This window comes from Zootermopsis nevadensis, unplaced genomic scaffold (genome assembly GCF_977971745.1).
Source record: "Zootermopsis nevadensis isolate Lab colony 2312 unplaced genomic scaffold, Znev_1.0 Znev_ptg000030l, whole genome shotgun sequence".
Lineage (NCBI taxonomy): Eukaryota > Metazoa > Arthropoda > Insecta > Blattodea > Termopsidae > Zootermopsis > Zootermopsis nevadensis.
In genome coordinates, this window is record NW_028259162.1 from 11,557,946 (window position 1) to 11,577,910 (window position 19,965).

General features: G+C 36.7%; 1 protein-coding gene across 3 annotated transcripts in view; it reads left to right on the top strand.

The window, feature by feature from the left end:
• The window catches only part of RhoGEF3 (Rho guanine nucleotide exchange factor 3), a 417,890-nt gene that overhangs the window by 178,421 nt on the left and 219,504 nt on the right, over nt 1–19,965 (top strand). For all 3 annotated transcript variants that reach the window (XM_087358941.1, XM_087358938.1, XM_087358939.1), the window contains exons 4-5: nt 12,204–12,649; nt 16,048–16,310. In XM_087358941.1, coding sequence (XP_087215067.1) covers nt 12,236–12,649; nt 16,048–16,310 — 677 coding nt within the window. In that variant the 5' untranslated portion in view covers nt 12,204–12,235. The remainder of the gene's footprint in view (nt 1–12,203; nt 12,650–16,047; nt 16,311–19,965) is intronic.

Consider the following 19,965-nt stretch of genomic DNA (forward strand, 5'->3'; position numbering starts at 1 on the left):
AGGATATTAATGAATATTCCTGTAAGGAATACAATTTCCCAGCTTGATTGTGAGTGAGTTTGTGCCATATAAATTTCTTTAGACAAGAGAACACGCCTTCTTATAATATTCAAAAATCTTATTCGTCTATTAATATAAGTCCTCGTGATTTTTTTCATATAAGGGAATTGTAATTATAATCAAGGAATCGCTAACCATTCATATATTATAAACCCAAATCTGATTTTTATCGCGTTGGTAAAGTCTTTCATTTTGATCCGTATGACACAATACGGTATTAACGTGACTGTACACGTTGTGTTTGTCTCTGCAATGTTTCCTTTGTACCGTGCAAAGAAAATATTCTTTTTGTATTTTGTGTATATAGGCCTACTAACCAGCAGCAGACGTGCCGTTAAATAACGAAGAGAGGGGAAGACAAGTTTGATCTCTGTTCTCAGAGTCAGCCGAATCAACTGAATTATATAAGTCTTCTAAGCCCGTAAACAAATTCGTTCACATCAAACGCCAGCTCATAGCAAAGTGTGCATTTTTATTTCTAATATTTTTTGTGACCTTGAGTATTGCCATAATGCTTTTTATTTTATCAATAGGCTCTTAACCGTTGCGAATTTTTAAGATATTTTGCTCACCCATGCGATCCTAGGTCACTTATGTCTGATTACACATCGTAGGATGCTAATAAAATGATTTGAAGATCGTTGAATTTTCTTCCACTTCCAATTTTCAGTTTATTGTTTCTGTTAATACATTGATTTTTGAAAGATCGTTTTTAATTGTTACAAATAATCTACATTTTCTATAAATACTGTTCCTTTTGGGGTTCAATGTGTGGTTTTATACCGCTTGCTAGACATCTAACAAAATCTAGTAAATACTAGTTCATTTCTGTGTTTCTTCCGTAATTGATATCTCTGCCAGACTATCTTTGGCACTGAGGTTAATGTGATGCTGCGCGTTTCAGCGGAGTCAGGTTTAATAAAATGACATTTACTACACGGGCATATAAGTGAGAACTAGGCAAATCACTGCAGAAATCTTTCTTGATGCGTGCCTACCAGACAGAATGGCAATTTCAGAATGGTTGCGCCTGTTGAGAGACTGGGAAACGCTCATTTGAACCCTTCCTCTAAATGTGCAAGTATTGATCGTGGTGTGATGGCTCTAACCACTGTACTGTGATCAGAATCCCAGACGGGTTATTGTAGACTTAGTTAAGGTCAAAGTCATTCTTTTTCTGAAACAATGAGAAGTTTCTTTTTTTCGTAAAGTTTGTTGCTTCTTGTAGAAATGTTTTAACGTAATATTTGAGGTTCTCATGGCGATGAAGATTTTCCCGTTTGTGTTTCGTTGCTTTATTACATTGAAATGAGATGAAATATTTTCCGTGTAATTAACATTTTGTCGATGACAGTAACGATTACAACAATAAATTATAATGAAGTAAACTGTCCCCCTCCTCCTGAGGCAGAGGAGAAGCTTCGTGGAGGGGAGGTGCGCATTTGAAGTTGGTGGGGGGCGCAAACGGCCGACTATAACTCCCACCACCCGTTCCCCTTCTTTCGTTGACTGTAGTAAACTAGTGATATATGTAATTTTAACCAGCTCAGAACAGAAAATTTACCAATGCGGAAAATACGTCCGTTTCAGTTTTTTATGTGTTACACTACGCTCTTGTTTACACACAAACCACATTTCTTATTCGGAAGTACTATCGTATCCTACAGTTCCATGTCGTTTCTGTGTTGTTTTTTTCTACTCGTGCATTTCGCCGATCGTGTTGACATCCTCCAAATGCTGCCGCCGGATACGCTCTTGAATAATATAAAAAGGTCAGTAGTAACAAGATTTAAGATCCCAACATGTCTGGTTTCAGTCTTCGAGTTCCCTTTCTTTTGAATGCCTTGAATAAATTCTAGTTCTGAATATTTTTACAATCAGTAATTGAAGTTCATTGTTTTATCGTGCTCGCCAAATATCGTTTACAGTTTAATGTGATACCAATGATTGTGACCAAGATTTGTTTTTGTTACGGTTGGGAATTACTGGTCTGGAGGATTTTCCTCTCATTTTGATATGCAAAGTTAGTTTCACGACATTTTGTTTCTTCTCCTTTTTAACTAATTCCATAGAAAGAAGAAGACCCTATCGAGAAGCTAATAAACTCTCAGCAAGTCAAGAAATTACTCGTCTTTATGGACACCCAAACGATCATTGCTGTGTTCACAAGAGGTCGCCACTGGATCATGAACCAGATCAATCCAGTCCACATATACAAAACCACATTTATTGAGTTAAATTTTAATACTATCTTACCGTCTTTCTCATAATTTCTCAAGTGGGCTCTGTCTTTTCAGATTTTTTGACTAAACTCGTTACGCGTTTCTTAACTCTTCCGTGTGTGCTACATGCTCCGTCAATGCCTAATTACGTTACATGTATAAAGAGGTACTGGATACCATACTGTTTATTCTATATTTTGTGAAATGTTGTCAGTAAGATATTATTAAAAATTTACTGTCTTTGTTAAATTTAATAAATCTTACACTTGCAAAGAAATTTTCGGTTTGATTTTGAGTCTGTTCGTTTATTCTGTGGTTCTGCGACGCTGCATAAAGAGGTGAAATTATAGAAGCAGATATGTCTGAATGATTGCGAATGATGAATTTTTGGAAGTGACTTGAAGCTGCCTTTGCCTAGTTAGACATACTATAAAAATGGTACCAGAGGTTCTGAGGAAATCCACGATATTTCTCATTTAATCCAATCGGTAACTGGCAACGATTCGAACCGTGTACTTCGGATGCACTACTGCCTTTTAAATACAATCGATAATCTCCGTTTGAAGTTTTATTGATTTTTGAGGTAATAAATTCGTATTTATATGATATCTGTGGAGAATGTAAGCGTTTATAAATACCAAACACAGAGGACTCTCTGTTTATATAACAGGATATTGTTTATGGCTGTCTCTGTGCAAAACGTAAGAGTTTCCAAGCCCTAAGTAAAGACGCTAGGTAGCAGAATATTTATATTTTAAGTGTTGCTATCATTAGGCAGGTTTTAGAAGTACTTCTAAAGGAGTTAAAGGTACGAAAGCGGTGATGGAATAAAATAAAGTTGGTAAGAAATTAAGATAAATAAGTCGTTTTAGTTTAATTCTTTTAGCATTAGTGCACAAATTCTGAAATGCCAAAACTCTTCACAAGTTTTAAGCTTTTACAAAACAACTGAGTGTATTACAGCTCGTCTGATTTTCCTGCCTCCGGTGATGTGTAACATTAAACAGTTGCATGCACAATATTTTCCGTCCAGGGAAATGAATAACGTTTTGACCTTTCAGACTCGCGCCACGCAATGATGCATGATCCAATAATCACATGGCCAAAAGAAGTCGCTTAGCTACGTCACTAGGAAAGATAATGTTGCAAATATTTTACAAGTGTGTACAAATGTTTCTGTATCTTTATATTTATTTTTTCCATTTTCACAGACTCTTTGCACATCGTGTTTGTATCCTAAGCAACAGACTGTTAAAAGTACGTTTTCATATTGCAGTTCGTGCGTGTTAAGTTTATTAAAATAGCAGTTTCCCTGTAATGTATTCCATTACTTACATACTGACTCTCGATAAATTATATATACTGTATTTACTCAATATATTATATAACTAAACCTTAATTAAATTCGTGATGTCGACTGTTATGCTGACACTCGATCGGACAATAAATAAATCCCTGTCTTTCTTTGAATTGCATTTGCATTATATATTTCATCCGGATTTATCCCTTCACCAGGAGATTATATATTTTATCGAGTTTTGTCCCTTAATCAGGAGATTATATATTTTATCGGGTTCCATCCCTTCACTAGGAGATTATACATTTTATCGGGGTTTCATTATCCATGGCGAATGTGATTTCAATTCTTGACAGTCAGCAGTCATGTAAGTAGTTTATAGTATAAACAGAACCAACGAACTTTGTGATACTCTGCCCAATAATTTTGCACGGGGAGATTGAAAAACTATTATATAATTTTTCTTTATATACATTTGTTCATTTATTATGATAATTCTTCACAGCTATAATACACTGTAAATATACTATATTATTAAACTGGCTTTAATATTCGTTTATTTAAATTGTGGAACATCAATTTACTATAACACATCATTCTTATAGTGTTGTGGTTATTATTAATCTTAATAAAATAATCAAACATTAAACTAGCATAAGTAGACCTTATGACGAAAAACACAATAGTATAACAATCTAATTAGCCAGATTGGGGGAGGGGGAAACGCAATTTTGTGCACGCGACAGCACACAACTCTAGGCCCTAGTATGAGCTTAAGTTCATAGTTCCGCTGTACGTGGTGAATATTCTTCACTTTAAGACACTCGTTTCCTTTGTGAAATTTGTTGCACCGTACAGTCTGGTAGACTTTCACGACGTTTAATGGGTTTGTGCTGCCTCTGAAAGGTCGGTAAATTTCTACCAGACTACACGGTCCACGAACCCAGAAGACAGTCATTTTCATATATGCCGCCGCGATAACCGAAATCTCATCTAGAACCTTTTTAAACAGTTCCGACTTCCACAGCATTAAAAAATAAAGTGAGTAGGCGTGTGTAAATAGCAAATTAGGACCGTGTGAGGATTCAGTTCGGTCGTTTCGGTAATTGTGCATCCAATAGAAGCTGCTTAAATTGAAAGACCTGCGTAGAGAATCTGTAAACGGCGACATATTTTCAGACTGTATTGGTTCTCGAGATTACTGCTACCAAAATTAAAGCATTTAATTAAAATTAAAAATCACTCCGCATAAAGTAAATTTGAAATTGAATTCCAAAGCAAATGCCTTCATATATCTGACGTAAGGCTAAGATAAGAGAGACTGATTACGATATGAATTTTAGCAGCTTTCTCACAAGATCGCTGTAACTAATTTAAACCAAAATCCTGTAATAACATTTTTAAAATGCGTAATTTCATTTGAAAAACAATATTATTCTGAGCCGATGCAGTATATTTCACTCCTACACATCTTATTTCTTTAGGCCGCATTTTACCGCCCATCTACGCGTAGAACTCACACGTTTTTCCCAATCAAAAATTGTTAAACATTTTCATTTTCCAACACATCCTCCCCCATCACATCTTTATAAATGTAAATACAATTTTTGAGTCAGAGATGTAGGTACATAATGTGTGAGTGCTTCACAGTATGATGAGTAATTATTTTGTAAATATGCAACTCTGAACGTTTCACGATTTTTGTGATCACGTGTTGAGATGGGAAAGCTGGCTGTAGCCCACATTAGAAGACTTGGATCACTTGAGCACATTACAGCCCTCCAGAGATGCTGCGCGCTCAAAAGTCGATAATCCTCCATGCCACACTAATAACGTCGTCGTAATTAGGGCAGACGGCAGTTTCTCGTCCGCTTCCATAAACTAAAATCCTAACATGACACAATCACGCGGCACAATGAATTGTGCTGCGTGGATGCCAACAGTTGGGCCACACATAACGCAGAGTTTATGACGTCCATTTCACTCGCGGTTCTGTAGACTGTGTATTTATGTGAATTAAGAAGTGTTTCTCTGATTATCTAGACAGAAAATAGGAAATGGCAATTATAGCGTATTACAAGTGCAGGCGCGATGCTTAGTGTGATATAAGCCCGGGAATCAGTTAATACAGACGTCCGACGACTGTGCGTGTGTTCGCTAATGTTGTGAAGCGTTGCGAGCTTTCATGCGTGATAATAGAGTCACTGTTACGTTTGTTGACCAGAGAGGTGATAATTCGAAATGAAATATGTTTTTACCAGACAAAATGTAAAACGTTCGTTTAGAAGTCTAAACTATGTAGTGCATTCAGAGCCTATTACAAAAGAAAATAGACAACAATTTATTTAGTAGTATGGGTTTTACATTCGTTACACGAGTAGCAGTGGAGTTTCAAAATTTATATTCACCACCTGATATTAGAGTTGCCAAGCTAAGGACGATGAGATAAGCTGGCCATAAAGCACGCATAGGACAGATATACGTATAAAATGTAGATCAGAAAACATGAAAGCAGCTACTCAGTTGTGAAATTTAGACGTAAGTGGGAGAATAATATTAAAATTGATTTTAAAGAATTAGGTTGTAAGCATGTGACTGGTTTCATCTGGCTTAGAATACAGACCAGTAGCTGACTCTTGTGAACATGGTAATAAATCTTTGGCTTAAGGTACTTGAATCCAGAAGACATCTTTATACTCGCCGCTGAGAGAACCTAAAATCTTACTTAAATTCAGTTCTCATCTTCACAGCTACGTTCGTGGTCCAATTTAATTTTACTCTCGCATTTACTTCCAGGGCTGCCTCTTGAAATTTTCCAACAAAACTATCATCGAACGTAGCAGCTGAGCAGTTTGTATTTCTGCTTTGTATTTTAAGATTTCTGGTCCGAATCTAGGTCTGAAGGCTGATTATTTATTATGTTCGTGTAGGGTTTTTTCAAGTATTTGACGCATATGCTTAGATAATACCTTGAAATGCAAAGAAAAATATTAATAAATATCTGAATTATAAAGGTGTCAGCACTACATAAACACACACAATGAAAATTAATGTAATGTGTAATATAAATCTAAAACAGTTTAGAGGGTATAAATGCAGCTCAGATAATGCTGTCGCAGAAAAATATAAATCAGCCGTCTGAAATTTCGTAATTTCAAATTTCACACGCATTTAAGTATCTCTGTGAGCGGAAGCTAACGCATTCACAAATATGAACTGGAATTTATACACTATAATAAGTCTACATAAACTGTCGTTATAACTGTTAAGATTTTAACGTTACTTTATAAAATCCTCTTTTTATGCTTCTTGTCAGGGATAATTACAGAGAAAAGGGACATGTAACTTGCATGTTGTATTCTTTTGGTCTAAAATCAAGAGGGCACAAAACCACTTGACCGATGTGATAGAAGCTAATTATAGACTTATATTTCTTTATAAAGGAAAGGGATGGGTTTGGTCTTATGCTAAGATTCACATATGACGGCTGTTGGGTTGTCAGTTATCATGTTGAGAGAGACAACTGCAAGGTTGTGATGTTGCGAGCATTTCCGATCGAACTTGTTTGCACTGTAATGTTAAAACTGACATTGCGTTTTTGCGACTTCGCAACTCAATGCACTAGCCATTTCTTCTCCGCCTCACGCTTGGGATTAATTAAACGCCTTGTAAATTGGAGTCTGTAGCTCATGAGTGAAAAATCTGATATTTGTCCGTGCAGGCTTAGTCCTTGGTTTTCAGAAATAGAGTAAAAGCTTCGGAAATGGAAAACAGCGTGTTGTACTATATTTTCACAACTAAAAATAGTGATAGACACATAATGATCCGTACAATCAGTGGCTTGCAAACGCTGACTGTTTCGTCTCTCGCCACATGGGACAGTCCTTCATAGTTCTCATCTGGTAGCCAGTTTAGCGCCTTCCCATATGTATGTCTTTATGGAGTGGCTTTTTACGTAGTTGTTCTTAGTTACAGAGGTAATTTTTCCTTTTAATTTATTTTATCCTACTTCCAGTTCCCTTGTGACAAATGACGTATGGACATCAGGAAATCAATGCTGTCTGTAATGCATAGTTCCTTTGTCCCTTATCACATTTTTTATACTGTTCTGTGCAATCCGAGTGGATAGCTGTTGGCTTCCGTTGAGAAATAACATGTTGTTAGCGGCGTGCCAGAATGGCAAGGTGTGTTAACCTGTGGCCCACGCTCTACGTGGGATTCACGAGTTACATCAGTTACAGCTTCAGTACTTTTGGGTTGGTAAGATTCAAGGCCAGCTGTTTGAAAGCTAAGCATTGCATGATCCCGCCTATATTAATTAAACGCGTTCAAGCAATTTATGATATCTAAACAATGGCGTTGAAACACGCCTATTTCGTCTTCGCAAAATTAACCACGAAGAGTGGATGTTGAAATTTAACGGCTGACGAATATTGTATATAGTGGAGCTTTCATCTGAGTGACGTTTGTAAGATAAGTATTTTGTTTTACAACAATAATGCTCTTTTGATGGAATGTTCACCACCTAAGCCTACAACTTTACGTCTCTCTGGCATACATACAACCCTTTGAATCTAGTGCTCGTCTAAATAACATATATAAGAATTTTGTTCTTGCCATGAAGAGAAAACAACTTTCTGTTACAGAGATAAGTTGGTTAATGCGGTTTAGATAAGTAATCGTTGTTTAATTTGAGAATAACGTATAACCCATGAATGTGCTCTGTGCGCGAAATTCAGAGTTACTGATATTTGGTTAAAGCAGTGGTGCATATAGTACGCACAAGGATTGAAAAGTTTAATCTAAATCTTTTTAATATGCTTTGTTTGCTTCTTTGTAACTAAATCAGTATTTACTCACAACCATCTTTCGTCCTTTCAACCTTATATTACCTCGGAATATATTACATAAAATGTAGATCCTCTGTTAGATTACGAGATCACAAATTGTGTTCTGTAATTTATATAATGGACTCAACTTTCCGATCATTACTTTTATGTCTGCGTTTAAAACGTTTGCCAAAAAAGGAATATTTGCTTCAATCTTTTTACTACGACGGGCTTGCGTATTGAGTCACTAATTAATGTTTCCTATTTCGTGTGTTTAGACGTTGGAACTGGACGTTTTATGTACACGCAACTCTAAAACAGAGCACGACGAGTTCTGATAATTTCTCATTTTTCAGTTTTGAAGCGTTTATAACGAATTATTCGTTGCTATGTTAACAAGTACATTATTTAAATTACTTTCGAAATAATTTAGTTCTCTCATGAGTATAATGCATCCAGTATTTCAAACACTGGAATTATTTTTTAACTTCTGTTGATATAATAACTTAAAATTTGAATTTATGATAATGGTTATATAATGCAGATATAAATTCCATTGTTCAGAAGCCGAATCAGGAGTCTCGTTTTCATAATGGCTGTCTACACGTGTATTTTGTTTCCAATGTTATATGTTTAAAATAAATGCTACGAAGTTCTGTGAGATGTGACTTACTTCATATAAATGCAATATTTATGTTCACGTTGTTAAGTTGGTAATACGTAATACAAAAATACCCAGGAAATAATTTTGTGTAATTGGCATGTTTGCCGTGTTTTACATTATATTTTATCAGAACGAGGTGCCATGATTATATTCTCCTTTGTTTCCATGGTAAGACATGGTAAGCGTCTCCATTTCTATGCTGCCACCAAAATTTGACTATACGCATTGAATTATTTCTATGGCTGATATACAACTCTGTGGGACAAGGTTTTCTCATTATCACAGTTTCTGTTCGAAGCGTGGAATTAATTTAATGGGTCATTATACATTACCTTGTATATTTACAGGTAACACTCTTTTATTCATCCATTCGTTCATTGTGTTGAGTTCTGTATACAGAAGACTGTCCAATTAATACTGAGTTTTTGCGTATCGCGGTCTAATATAACTGCCTCTAATAATGGTGTTATACTGTTTCACAAATGTTATTGCTATAACTAGAAGCCTCCCCTCCCTTCCTTTGTTCCCACTTATGGCTTACTAATCTTGTTATTTCATTTATATCTAGTTTTATAAAGTATTCTTCTGTATCCCTTAATTGCACAGTCTTAGTACATTCTGCAGTTTCCTTATTTCATTGTTTATACTCGTTATAGTTCATTCCATACAAAAAAATTAATGTTTCTTCTTGTTTCTCGTCACGGAACTTTTAATATAACATGCAAAAAACATCCTCTTCCTCTCTAAATATATGGCGTCCCCTTCATTCGTTGTTTTTTCTCTCCCTCACAGCTTCAAATTATTTTCCTTAAGCCACTTCTGTGTTTATAGATTTACGCTGAATAAAAAGCAGCTCTGCTCATATTGTAATCAATGAACAAGTTACAAAAATTAATTCATACCAGAATATTCGTTATAAAGCCCTACTGTTCCACAGTTTGTTGAGTTTTCTTACTTTTATCTCAATTAATTATATTATAGACTCAGAATATATTTATACACCAAACTGAGCTAAGGAAACGAATATTATAAGTAAATTGAGGTAACACTGCTATCTATAACAGTGATATTCTTGGATTTGACAGGATTAATTTGTTAGTGTTCTGGAACGGTCTTAATTAACCTCCTACCAGCAAGTTATAATTGAGATTTAATGGTTATTAGCTGGGGTACGCTTCCATACCGCGACTAATAATAACCCATTAAAAAGACAATGCCAAGTGTTGTATGATCTCCCCTATTGTCAATAATTGAATATTCTAATTGACGTCGAGATTTACCCGTATATTCAGAGTAAAAATATTAAGCAAAAATTTTAATCATATGGTTGTGGTATTTTGACCTACGACACCATTCATTGTTGTAAGTGATTAACGAACGCTTCGGAGAAACCTATCGCCTCCGTCTTCAGGGTTGATTACTTTATGTTTTTCATAATCCGGAAAACAGTAACCCATATTTTCCCCGCCGATAAAAGCCACATTTGATTTTTTATCTTGTTTAAATATTACCTTTACGTGTCCTTTTCGATAATTTTATTAAAAAGTATAGTATAGTATAGTATAGTATCTTCAAAGTAATGTATGACCCCCCCCCAAAAAAAAAAATACTCCGCGGTTTAACAAGAAGCGAGTTATAGGAATGTAATAGAACAACATCTGTACAGTATGTTGGCAGAAAAAGTGAGCTGTTAACAAATCTTCATTTCAGTAGTTCAAGAGGTGAGGTTGCAATATTCTGTAGGCCAGCAGCTAGGGAGTGGAGTACGCGAACCTGCAGGTTTCCTGTTTTGGCAACTCTTCAGACCTCGTTTGACTTTAAACGGATAGCGCAGTTCTACTCTGTGCGCCTTGTAACGCACTCTTTCAGTTTAGTATTGGTCACATGTAACCGTACATAAAAACTTGTTTCATCTTTTTCCTTTCTGGCATCAAGTTACAGAGAAACTAAACTCAAAGCAGATGCGATTTGTTCAAATATTGAACTCCGAAGATGCACACTCCTTCATCAAACTTCAGTCATGCAAATCGTGATGATATTTCTGTTCTGAATTATTAAAATTATAAATTTGGTACATTTATTTAATCCAGAATAGTTCAATTACTTAAAATGTACGTCAGTATCTCTAGAAATTTGTTAGATAAAACGGTTCAGTGGTTGCTGGCAGCGCTTGGGTTTATGAGACCTGTTCATTTGACAGTCAGTTCAGAGATTTGACTCAGTAATCAGTAAGCATTTGCTGTAGGACAATTGAAGGCAAAATTAACCGCTAGGAAACGTCACATCGAAGGAAAGAGAGATGAGGCTTATTATGCCATTTTGGGTCTTTCTGAATCTGCTGTCTTCCTTTACAAAGCAGATTTGTTCATGAATAAAGTGGACTCCGGATTAACCCCGAGGGCGGATTACGTTAATTAAATGTATAGACCTATAAAAGGTCAATAAATTGTAATTTAATTGGTACACCCACCCTCTATAAGCTTAAAATTTCATATGATTATGATTGTGGTTGGTGAGCTCTTGTATTCTGTCTCTCATCACTATATTTGGTATTCTTCCTGCTTACATTGGTTTTAATTAAAACAATTTTATTGTGAAGCTGTGTTACGATTATAAGACGAATTTAATTAGAATTTGGTACAAAGAAAGCCAAGTAACTTAGCAATGCCGTCTGAGTAGTGGGAGTGATAAAATAGAACATAAAGTTGTTTTACGATGTAAATTAGCTCCAATAAACGTATTTTAAGACGAATTAAACAAGAGTTAAAACTATCACTTGAGTGGTATAAGTTAATGGAACTAAAAAACGTTTATAGATGTCAGGATAATGAGCAATAAACAAAGAGTAGGAAGCTTTCATACGCCCTAACCCAATTCCTCAGTTCAGTTAGACTCTTTTTAAGATATGTGTAAAATTTTGCAAGTGTGTCAGTCTTCTAAAAATACTACATTTATTTTTATAATACTTCTGCTCAAAAAATGTTTCTTCCAATGCTGTAAGAATTGTTCCAAATAGAGTCAGTAAGTCGGTGTATTTCAAAACGTAATACAGCGTCGTTGAGTGGCGTAGGAAGGGATCAGAAATTCGCTTCGTGATCTGTGTAACTGATAAAACGTCGTTCTTGCCGCAGGATGCTAGCGTTCTTCTCCTGAAGTCGAAATAATGAGTCGGGACGATGGTACCATCCGTCAGCACCGAAGCCGACTCCTTCAGCTCGCGGAAACCACTTCAGCGAACAGTAGCGGGAAGCGACGCGGCTTCAGTAACGCCCAGCTTCTTCGAAGCAACGGTGGTAGGAAGTTGCTGCAGGAGCTGGTCCGCAGCGACCCCAGCTACACACCCAACATCGAGCACCTCGTGTTCCCCGACAGGCGGAACAGTGCCGTCACCTCACCCATCTCGGCAACCGCTCCTCCCAAAGCAAGCTCCAACTCCAAGGCCACTCGCTCCAGGCTGGCGGAAGTCTTCGCCCTCAGCAGATATTCCCATCACTCGCACCAGGGAGGTAGCGTCGACTCCAAAACCTCAAAGATGTCCACGAAAGCCAGCAAGTCTTCCAGGAAGTCCCTAGGAAATGTAAGTTATAAACAATAAATTTGTCTGGGGTTAATGATTTTTACGGGGTAAGAGTGTTTGGCGCCGGAATGGCCGGACGTTGAAGTCACTGCAGGGATTCACCAGGTGATATCACGTGCTATGTTGGTTTCTATGTAAAGTGTCCGATGTTGACCAAAATTTTAAAGTGAGTACAAGTTTCGGTAGAACTCACCAATATAAAATGTCTCGAGAATATATTCAGCTATTCTCGAGTTGTTTGTTCTGACGGACGTGGCGAAACTAATACGAGCATTTTCAAACATTTTGGCGAACCTAACTAAAAGACTATTTAACAAAACATAAAAAAACAGTATATCAATCATAAATGCTATATGCTGTCTGTTCTGCAACAGAATCTTTGGTTGAATGCGATTTGTGCCGGTTTTAGTAATTTTTCCTTTATTGTGAGTATTAAACTTTATCCGTTCGAAATTTACTGATTAATTCTCACTCACTTTGTTTGCTACGAAGTATGAAATATAAACTATATAGGCGAGTTAACTCAATCACTGGGTAATTTACTAGTTAATCAACAAACCCACTTTATTCGAAAACTTAAGTTAATTTTCCTGGAAAGCACGAACAGATGGGAAATCTGTAACGTTCTAAATAACTTGTTTGGATTTTTCTCAGTTTCAGTTTGACTAATCTGTAGTTAAGACGTGTAAGCATTTGCTTTGTGCAAACACATTTAACGAAAGCAGCAGTAGCAGCATTTTAAATTTTATAAAGTGTCATGAAAGCAACATACCGTACAAAAAGCTTGCTAAGTGGTTTAACTTACTGTGTAACTTACTTCTAGAGTATGGATTTTAGCTGCAAGTAAGACGTTTACTCGACTGCTTTGCATTCAGAAAAGCCCGACATATTTACCTTTATTATTAAACTCGATAGCTGAAAACAAATTTGATTAACATCGTAGACTTTTAATCTGTAAATGCAGATCACAAACACACTCTGGTATCAAATGGTGTTATAATTTTTACTTTCTTAAACGTTATAATTCCCAGGTTATCGCTCCACAACTCTTTCAGAAACGCGATAGAATGAAGAGGGTACAAATAAATTAGAATGCTTAATGGCATCTTTTAGTCTGTCAGTAATATTTTAACTCTGTAACCACAGTTGTACCATCTACTTAAATATTTAGTAGCCCTGCGGTTTGCCCAGGGAATGTTTGTAGTTTTTATATGATTCTCATAATAAATACGGATTATTTCCTTAAACTTTATTAACACGTTACTTTTTAATGGGTACACGGTATGTTTTATTGAGTTACAAACTGAATGTGCTTCCGGACACAAGGCTTAGCGACGCTTGGCGTTGATTTGCTAACATCGCGAAGTATTAATTCTAAGTCTCTTCTTTGCTGTATTCGGAATCGTGTCATAGTGATGAATTCAAAGTTATATTAAATCATTCGTAAAAGTATGAGTCTCCCTGAGTGATTAATTTTATTTAATTTCGAATGATTTGTATATCTTTAATCTGGAATCAGACTGATGAAACTTGTAACCGAGCAAAATCCTTTTCCCGCTGGGCCATGTCAGTCACATCTATAAACGTATGTAAGCTTCTCCCTCCCAAGCAGAAATTCTGTGCATAAATCAGACCTTACATTACATCACGGAAATCAGCCCCTAGCGACAGTTGTTACGATTACGAATCTCTATTCTGTACTAAGCCCTAAGGCCGAAAGCTGGTTTCACTAACGTAGTGAAACTCTGAAATTAAAATTGTAGACACGAAGTGATGGAAGTAAATTTACATCAAGATCATTTTATTACTTTATGTGGTTCAGAACGTAATCATTCTGTTTTCCGTGTTGATGCAGAAAGTGATTCGTTTTCGAATTAAGTCAGAAAATTAACAAAAGTGAGTGGTCATAAACCAATTTTCCTGGAGACATGACTTGATTTTAGTTCAAATAATGTTTCGTAACAAACGTTATAGGCGTAAATCTTAGGATTAGGTTATATTTTGTTATACCCTCATTATTTTTCACCACAGAACTCTTCTTTGATAGGCGTACATGGTAAAATCTGTTGTGATATTCGTATAAAATAAAAATATTGGTGATGAAATCATCGCCATGATTTAGAATTCGCTCACATCCCAATTCGGCTCTGCAAGGCAGTTTGTGGTTTTGACATGGTTCCATATATCTAGACGCTTTCCAATTCCAACATGACAGGTTATTTAGGCCTACCATTCTTATCCATCGTGGGATCAGCTAATTATTATAAATATCAAATACTTATCTTCATAATCGCCGCCGTCAGAACCTGAAATCGCACCATGCAATTTCATTGGTACTACCTACGATCACTGTGTTGGTAATAGGGGACCTGAATTACTGTGGCAAAATTATAAAAATTACTTATGCGAATTTGTTTCCAATTCTTATATAACGTTCTTGCAAAATTAAGACACTATAAAATTAATATTTTCTGATAATCACATTTAGTTACTAAGTATACTGAGTCAACTCTTTAAGGGTCCTTACTTGTCTTCTAGACTCTTTCAAACTCTTTTACATTTTTAGAGCATTTTAGTACTTGCGAACAAAATTGTATTTGTCTAACGTTTCGTAATTTACGTCATTGGCTTACCTTTAAGACAAATGCTGGATCTTAAAACTGAAATAGGCCGCTGTCGTTGTCTTTCAAATCCTTTCTCACTTTGATCTTCACGTATCTTTTAGGCTTAGATAAGATTTAATCTATGATCCAGTGCATTTTTGTGAAGTGCGGTAGTACTAGCATTAATTACAAAACGTACTGGTTTATCTAATATGTACAGTGAGTTCAAAAATGATAAAATTAATGGAAGAAACTAACATTAGTGACATTGTTGAAAGTTATTACCATCATTTGCTGTCAAATTTACACGACAAATCATGTTACGAAATATTTGTTGCCTGAAGACGTCTACTGCATAGAAAATTTTAATCCGTCCCGCTTTCAGTGTACGTAATCAATGTCGATATTTGCTGCTAATTAGTTAGTATTTTAGTTAGTTTGAAAGCAAATGTTGCTGGACCATACTCAGAATCCTCAGATGTCGCAAATAAGACTGAGACGTCGTTAAATTTTCTGTAGACTCAGACCTAATAAAGAACAGGGAAAATTCAATTGCAGTGTTGTTGTAGACTGTTCTTTGATTTCACAGAACGCTCTTTATTGTAGGCAGCCTCCCTGTTGGAATAAATGCGCAAACCTTTAATACCTTTGCAGTGCTTCGTAAGTCCGAAAGAGACAAAGACGGCATACGGAAGTCAATGAAGACACTGAAATAAGTTGTAACGTTTACTGATTTGTACTTTTTTCACTATAACTCTGGATGTGTTAATTGAATGGTGTTTGCTCTCGCTGCAGATCTTGATGTCGTCTTCTAAGGATGGTGTTGGAGGCGGTCGTGGAGTGGGCGGAGGTCATCAGCCTGCCGGTGGCACGGGCCGAGGCGAGGGGCCTCGGCGGTGGGCGAGCGAAGAACCGGTCCTACAACAGTCACAGACGCGTACGAATCCAAGCCCCGACAGCGGCAAAGTCTGGCGTTCTACCGAGCAGCAACAGCCACATAGAAGCGACCTCTCGACGGCGAAGCCGCTGCAGGACGCAACGGACATGGCTACCACAAGGTACGCAAGTGTAGTGTCACGAAGTGCAACGTTCGTAGTGATACGAAGTGTGTAAGGGAGACCAGGGAAATAAGTTACATTTTCTTTGTATCAACTGGTTGCAGGCCCGACATCTCCAAGATCATTTGTCGAAGATGAGCATTGCATATCGTGAATATATTTATGGACAAGTGAAATTATTCTGAAGATGACTATTTTCTGGGTTGTTGCGACGTGTAGTCTAGTATAAATTTACCGAACGTTTCAGAGGTGCTTGCCATCTAAATCTCATCGCTCTGATGATTGAGGCAGGAAGGACCTCTGAAACGTCGGTAAACTTCTACAAAACTACGCGGCGCATCAACTCAAGAGACAGTCATTTTATAGTCGCTGCATTGGGAAGCTGAAATCGCACTAAATTATTGTCTGAAACGTAATTGAGTAAACATGTACCAGAGTAATTTACGGAAGAACTAGTTATATATTCGTGTATAATGCATGTTAAAAACTCCGGCATGTAAAATACTGATTTGGTAGCTCTGAATTACTTTTTGAATTTTGTTAGTATACTTCCGTGCTATCGTTTTGTACAGATGATGGTTGTAAACTCGTTCAAAAGTTAAACTTTACTTTTTTACTTTACGATCGAAATCTGGTCCGCCATTACAGCAACAAACATAACAATAAATCACAAAGTCGTACAGTAAAATGTAGGTTTTAATTTAAGTGATCGTGACCCATTTAATACGTATAATCCTGTTAAACTGGGTGAATAAGGTTATTATGTTTTTAAAGAAGACACATGTTTGTTGTCAGTAACTAGTCTGTGTGGTTTAAGTCTGCAAGTGTTAACGAATCGTAATTTAAAGTTGTGGTTAAAAAATGCGCATTGAAGTGATACGACAGTGCAACACACCCTTGACAAGTGCTCATAGAGCGAAATACAGTTTAAATTAATGTCGTAACGATTTAAAGAAACGCGTTATCTGCAAAAGCGGAATATGGCTACAAGAATTCAATATTTCTGTTAGTTTCGTCGTTTTGTGCGTGAAGTTTTTAACGTGCAATAGTGTTGCGTTTTTAACGGAAAAACTGTATTTGCAATCGAAATTATTTATTTGGGATTGCATTGCCGATTGTATGAGGTGTGTACGGTCTTGATTTCGATGGTAGGTGGATACGTTATTTAAAGCGTTTCAAGGTCCACCGTTGCCTGTGCAGAGACGAACAAACAGTCGCAGAGGTCCAACAGCGTCATGTTAGTCACATCTCGATCTCCCACACCCTCTTTCGAGATAGTTCTGACCTAACGGCTGCAGCCTATATTAGGTGGTGCTTCAATGTCGAACTGAGGCAGCACAGCCGCTAGCCTGTGGCTTAGCACTCTAAGATTTGATGGTCTTGCTTTATTTCCCCTTTATGGTACATGAAAACACAAGCTGTAGACCAGGGGTTCTCGACTTTTCCCAGACGTAGGATCACATTTGATTTTCATTATCAACTCGCGAGTCGCAGAATGTTGATGACATTACAGTTTAATCAAAATATTATCATTTTCTCATTTCAACATTATCTTCCTCAGGTAATTGAACTTTTTGTTGTTCACTTATATTTAATTTTACTCAGTTACTTCAATAGCCACTGGCTCTTGGACGCCTATCTCATAGAAACTTCACATGTCCTTCAAACTTCCCTTCGGTTCTTTTAAAAGAATCCTCACAATCTGAAGGCATTTATTTTAAAGTTCGTAGCAGAGAATATTTTTACGGTGGATAGTTGATACCCTTAGATGATGAACCACCTGTTGTCTACCATGGACCTTAATCGCAGCTGCTGTCCATTTTTCAGTGTCTTCTGACACCCACACGAATTGAAACGTCTGCAGTGTTCCGATTCTCAAAATTAATTTTGAAACTCTTAATCCTCAGACATTTGGCAGTACTCCTTGTACAGAGGTTCGGCCGATCAGAAAACCTCTGTCTACACAGAAAAACCGCTATCTCATTTTCATGACCCCGAGTGGGATATGAAGTCGTGATCCATGACAGTGACAGCCTTAGACCTCTCGATCATTGTCATCGACAGATGTGTATTTTTATACAGCTCGTAAACTGCGAAGAACTTATTGTTAAAATATTGACACAGAAATGAAATTTACTGATATAGAAGAAGTCAGTTGACAGACCACTTCTTACAACAGTGAACATATTGGTCAACCTGTAATTTACTGATAGTCAAACAAGTTAGTCCACTCAAGTTAGTGGCAGTGATCCATGACACGGATTTTCCGAGAGCCTCGGTGTACCAACCATTAAACGAGTACGAATACAGGTGCATGATGGAGCCCTACCTTCAGGCTAACATGTCAGCGTGCAGATATTATTGATACAGGCATGAAGTTTGGTGTCTGTTTGTAAAACATCTTAAATTGTTTATTTCTTATAAAGATGAAGGAGTATCCGAGGTGATATTATTTTATGAAAATTTGTTTTTAGAATCATGTCGTATAATTAAAATTTGTGGATACTGTGTTTTAGCCTAGTACAAACAATTAACAGCATTGAGAACTTCATTCTGTTCATGACCTGTAAGTCTTGGCGATGTTCTTACGGGTTGTAACACCGCGTAGACTCATAGGTATAAACCAACTTTGGTATCTACTTACGAGTCTAGACGGAGTCATAAACCGGAAGAACATCGTCGACCTCAACATTATGAACACTGTTCTGAACATCTAGGTTTCATAAAAGGCGGAGAATTTATTTACAACCTAAAAGACTCTTCTCAGTGGAATTATTTATAATGAGAAAGAGTATCTTTCTGCTGTATCGCGAAGTTTGTATTATTTCTGTCGATTTGAGTAGTAGTTGTTACAAAGACTTCAGAAGTTTCCCCGTACTCCGTCACAATAGCAACGAGAATAGATGGAAGACGGAAATCAAAATAATAAATTATCTTCTTCTGTCTACTTGATGTTACGAAGGACGCTACAAAGGAATTGTTTTTTCAGTACCAACATGTATCTGCTCAATAAAATGCGCGCAAATCGGAACTACGATACTGGGCATATGTACTGTAAAAGGTTTATACGTGTACGAATTGCGTGAATATGTAAATACAAATAAGTAAATTGACCTGAGATGTAAGATTCTCACGGCGTTGAAGAAATCGGTTGTGTTGTCCTGGTTTTTAACGCTGTGTAGTCTTATAAATGGTTACCAGCATTTTTCAGGAACGTATCACCTCCATATTCAGGGTTAACTTTTATTTCTTGATTTTAATCTTTCCTTGTTCCCATAAAGAATCCATACGAAACTGCTTTTTTACGCACTTGAATTTATCTCGAATTGAAAAGTTTTATTAACAGATCTTACGTACTTATTATATTACCCTATATTCTGATGATATGCTAAAGTGATAAAATGCAACACAGGTAACGTATATTTATGTAACTACTCTGGTATATCGATTATGAAACAGGTTCTGCACTCCGAGATGTCACAGTCGTTAACTCGATCTGAATTGATACTTCTGTAGCCCAGAGATGGGCCACACTCCACTAATTAAGTTATAGCTCGGCTGCTAACAATGACCAGTAAACTGTAAAGCCAGAATAACATTGGCTTCAATTACCAGTCGACATGCCTGCTCCTTTCAGGAACCATGAGAGTCATCC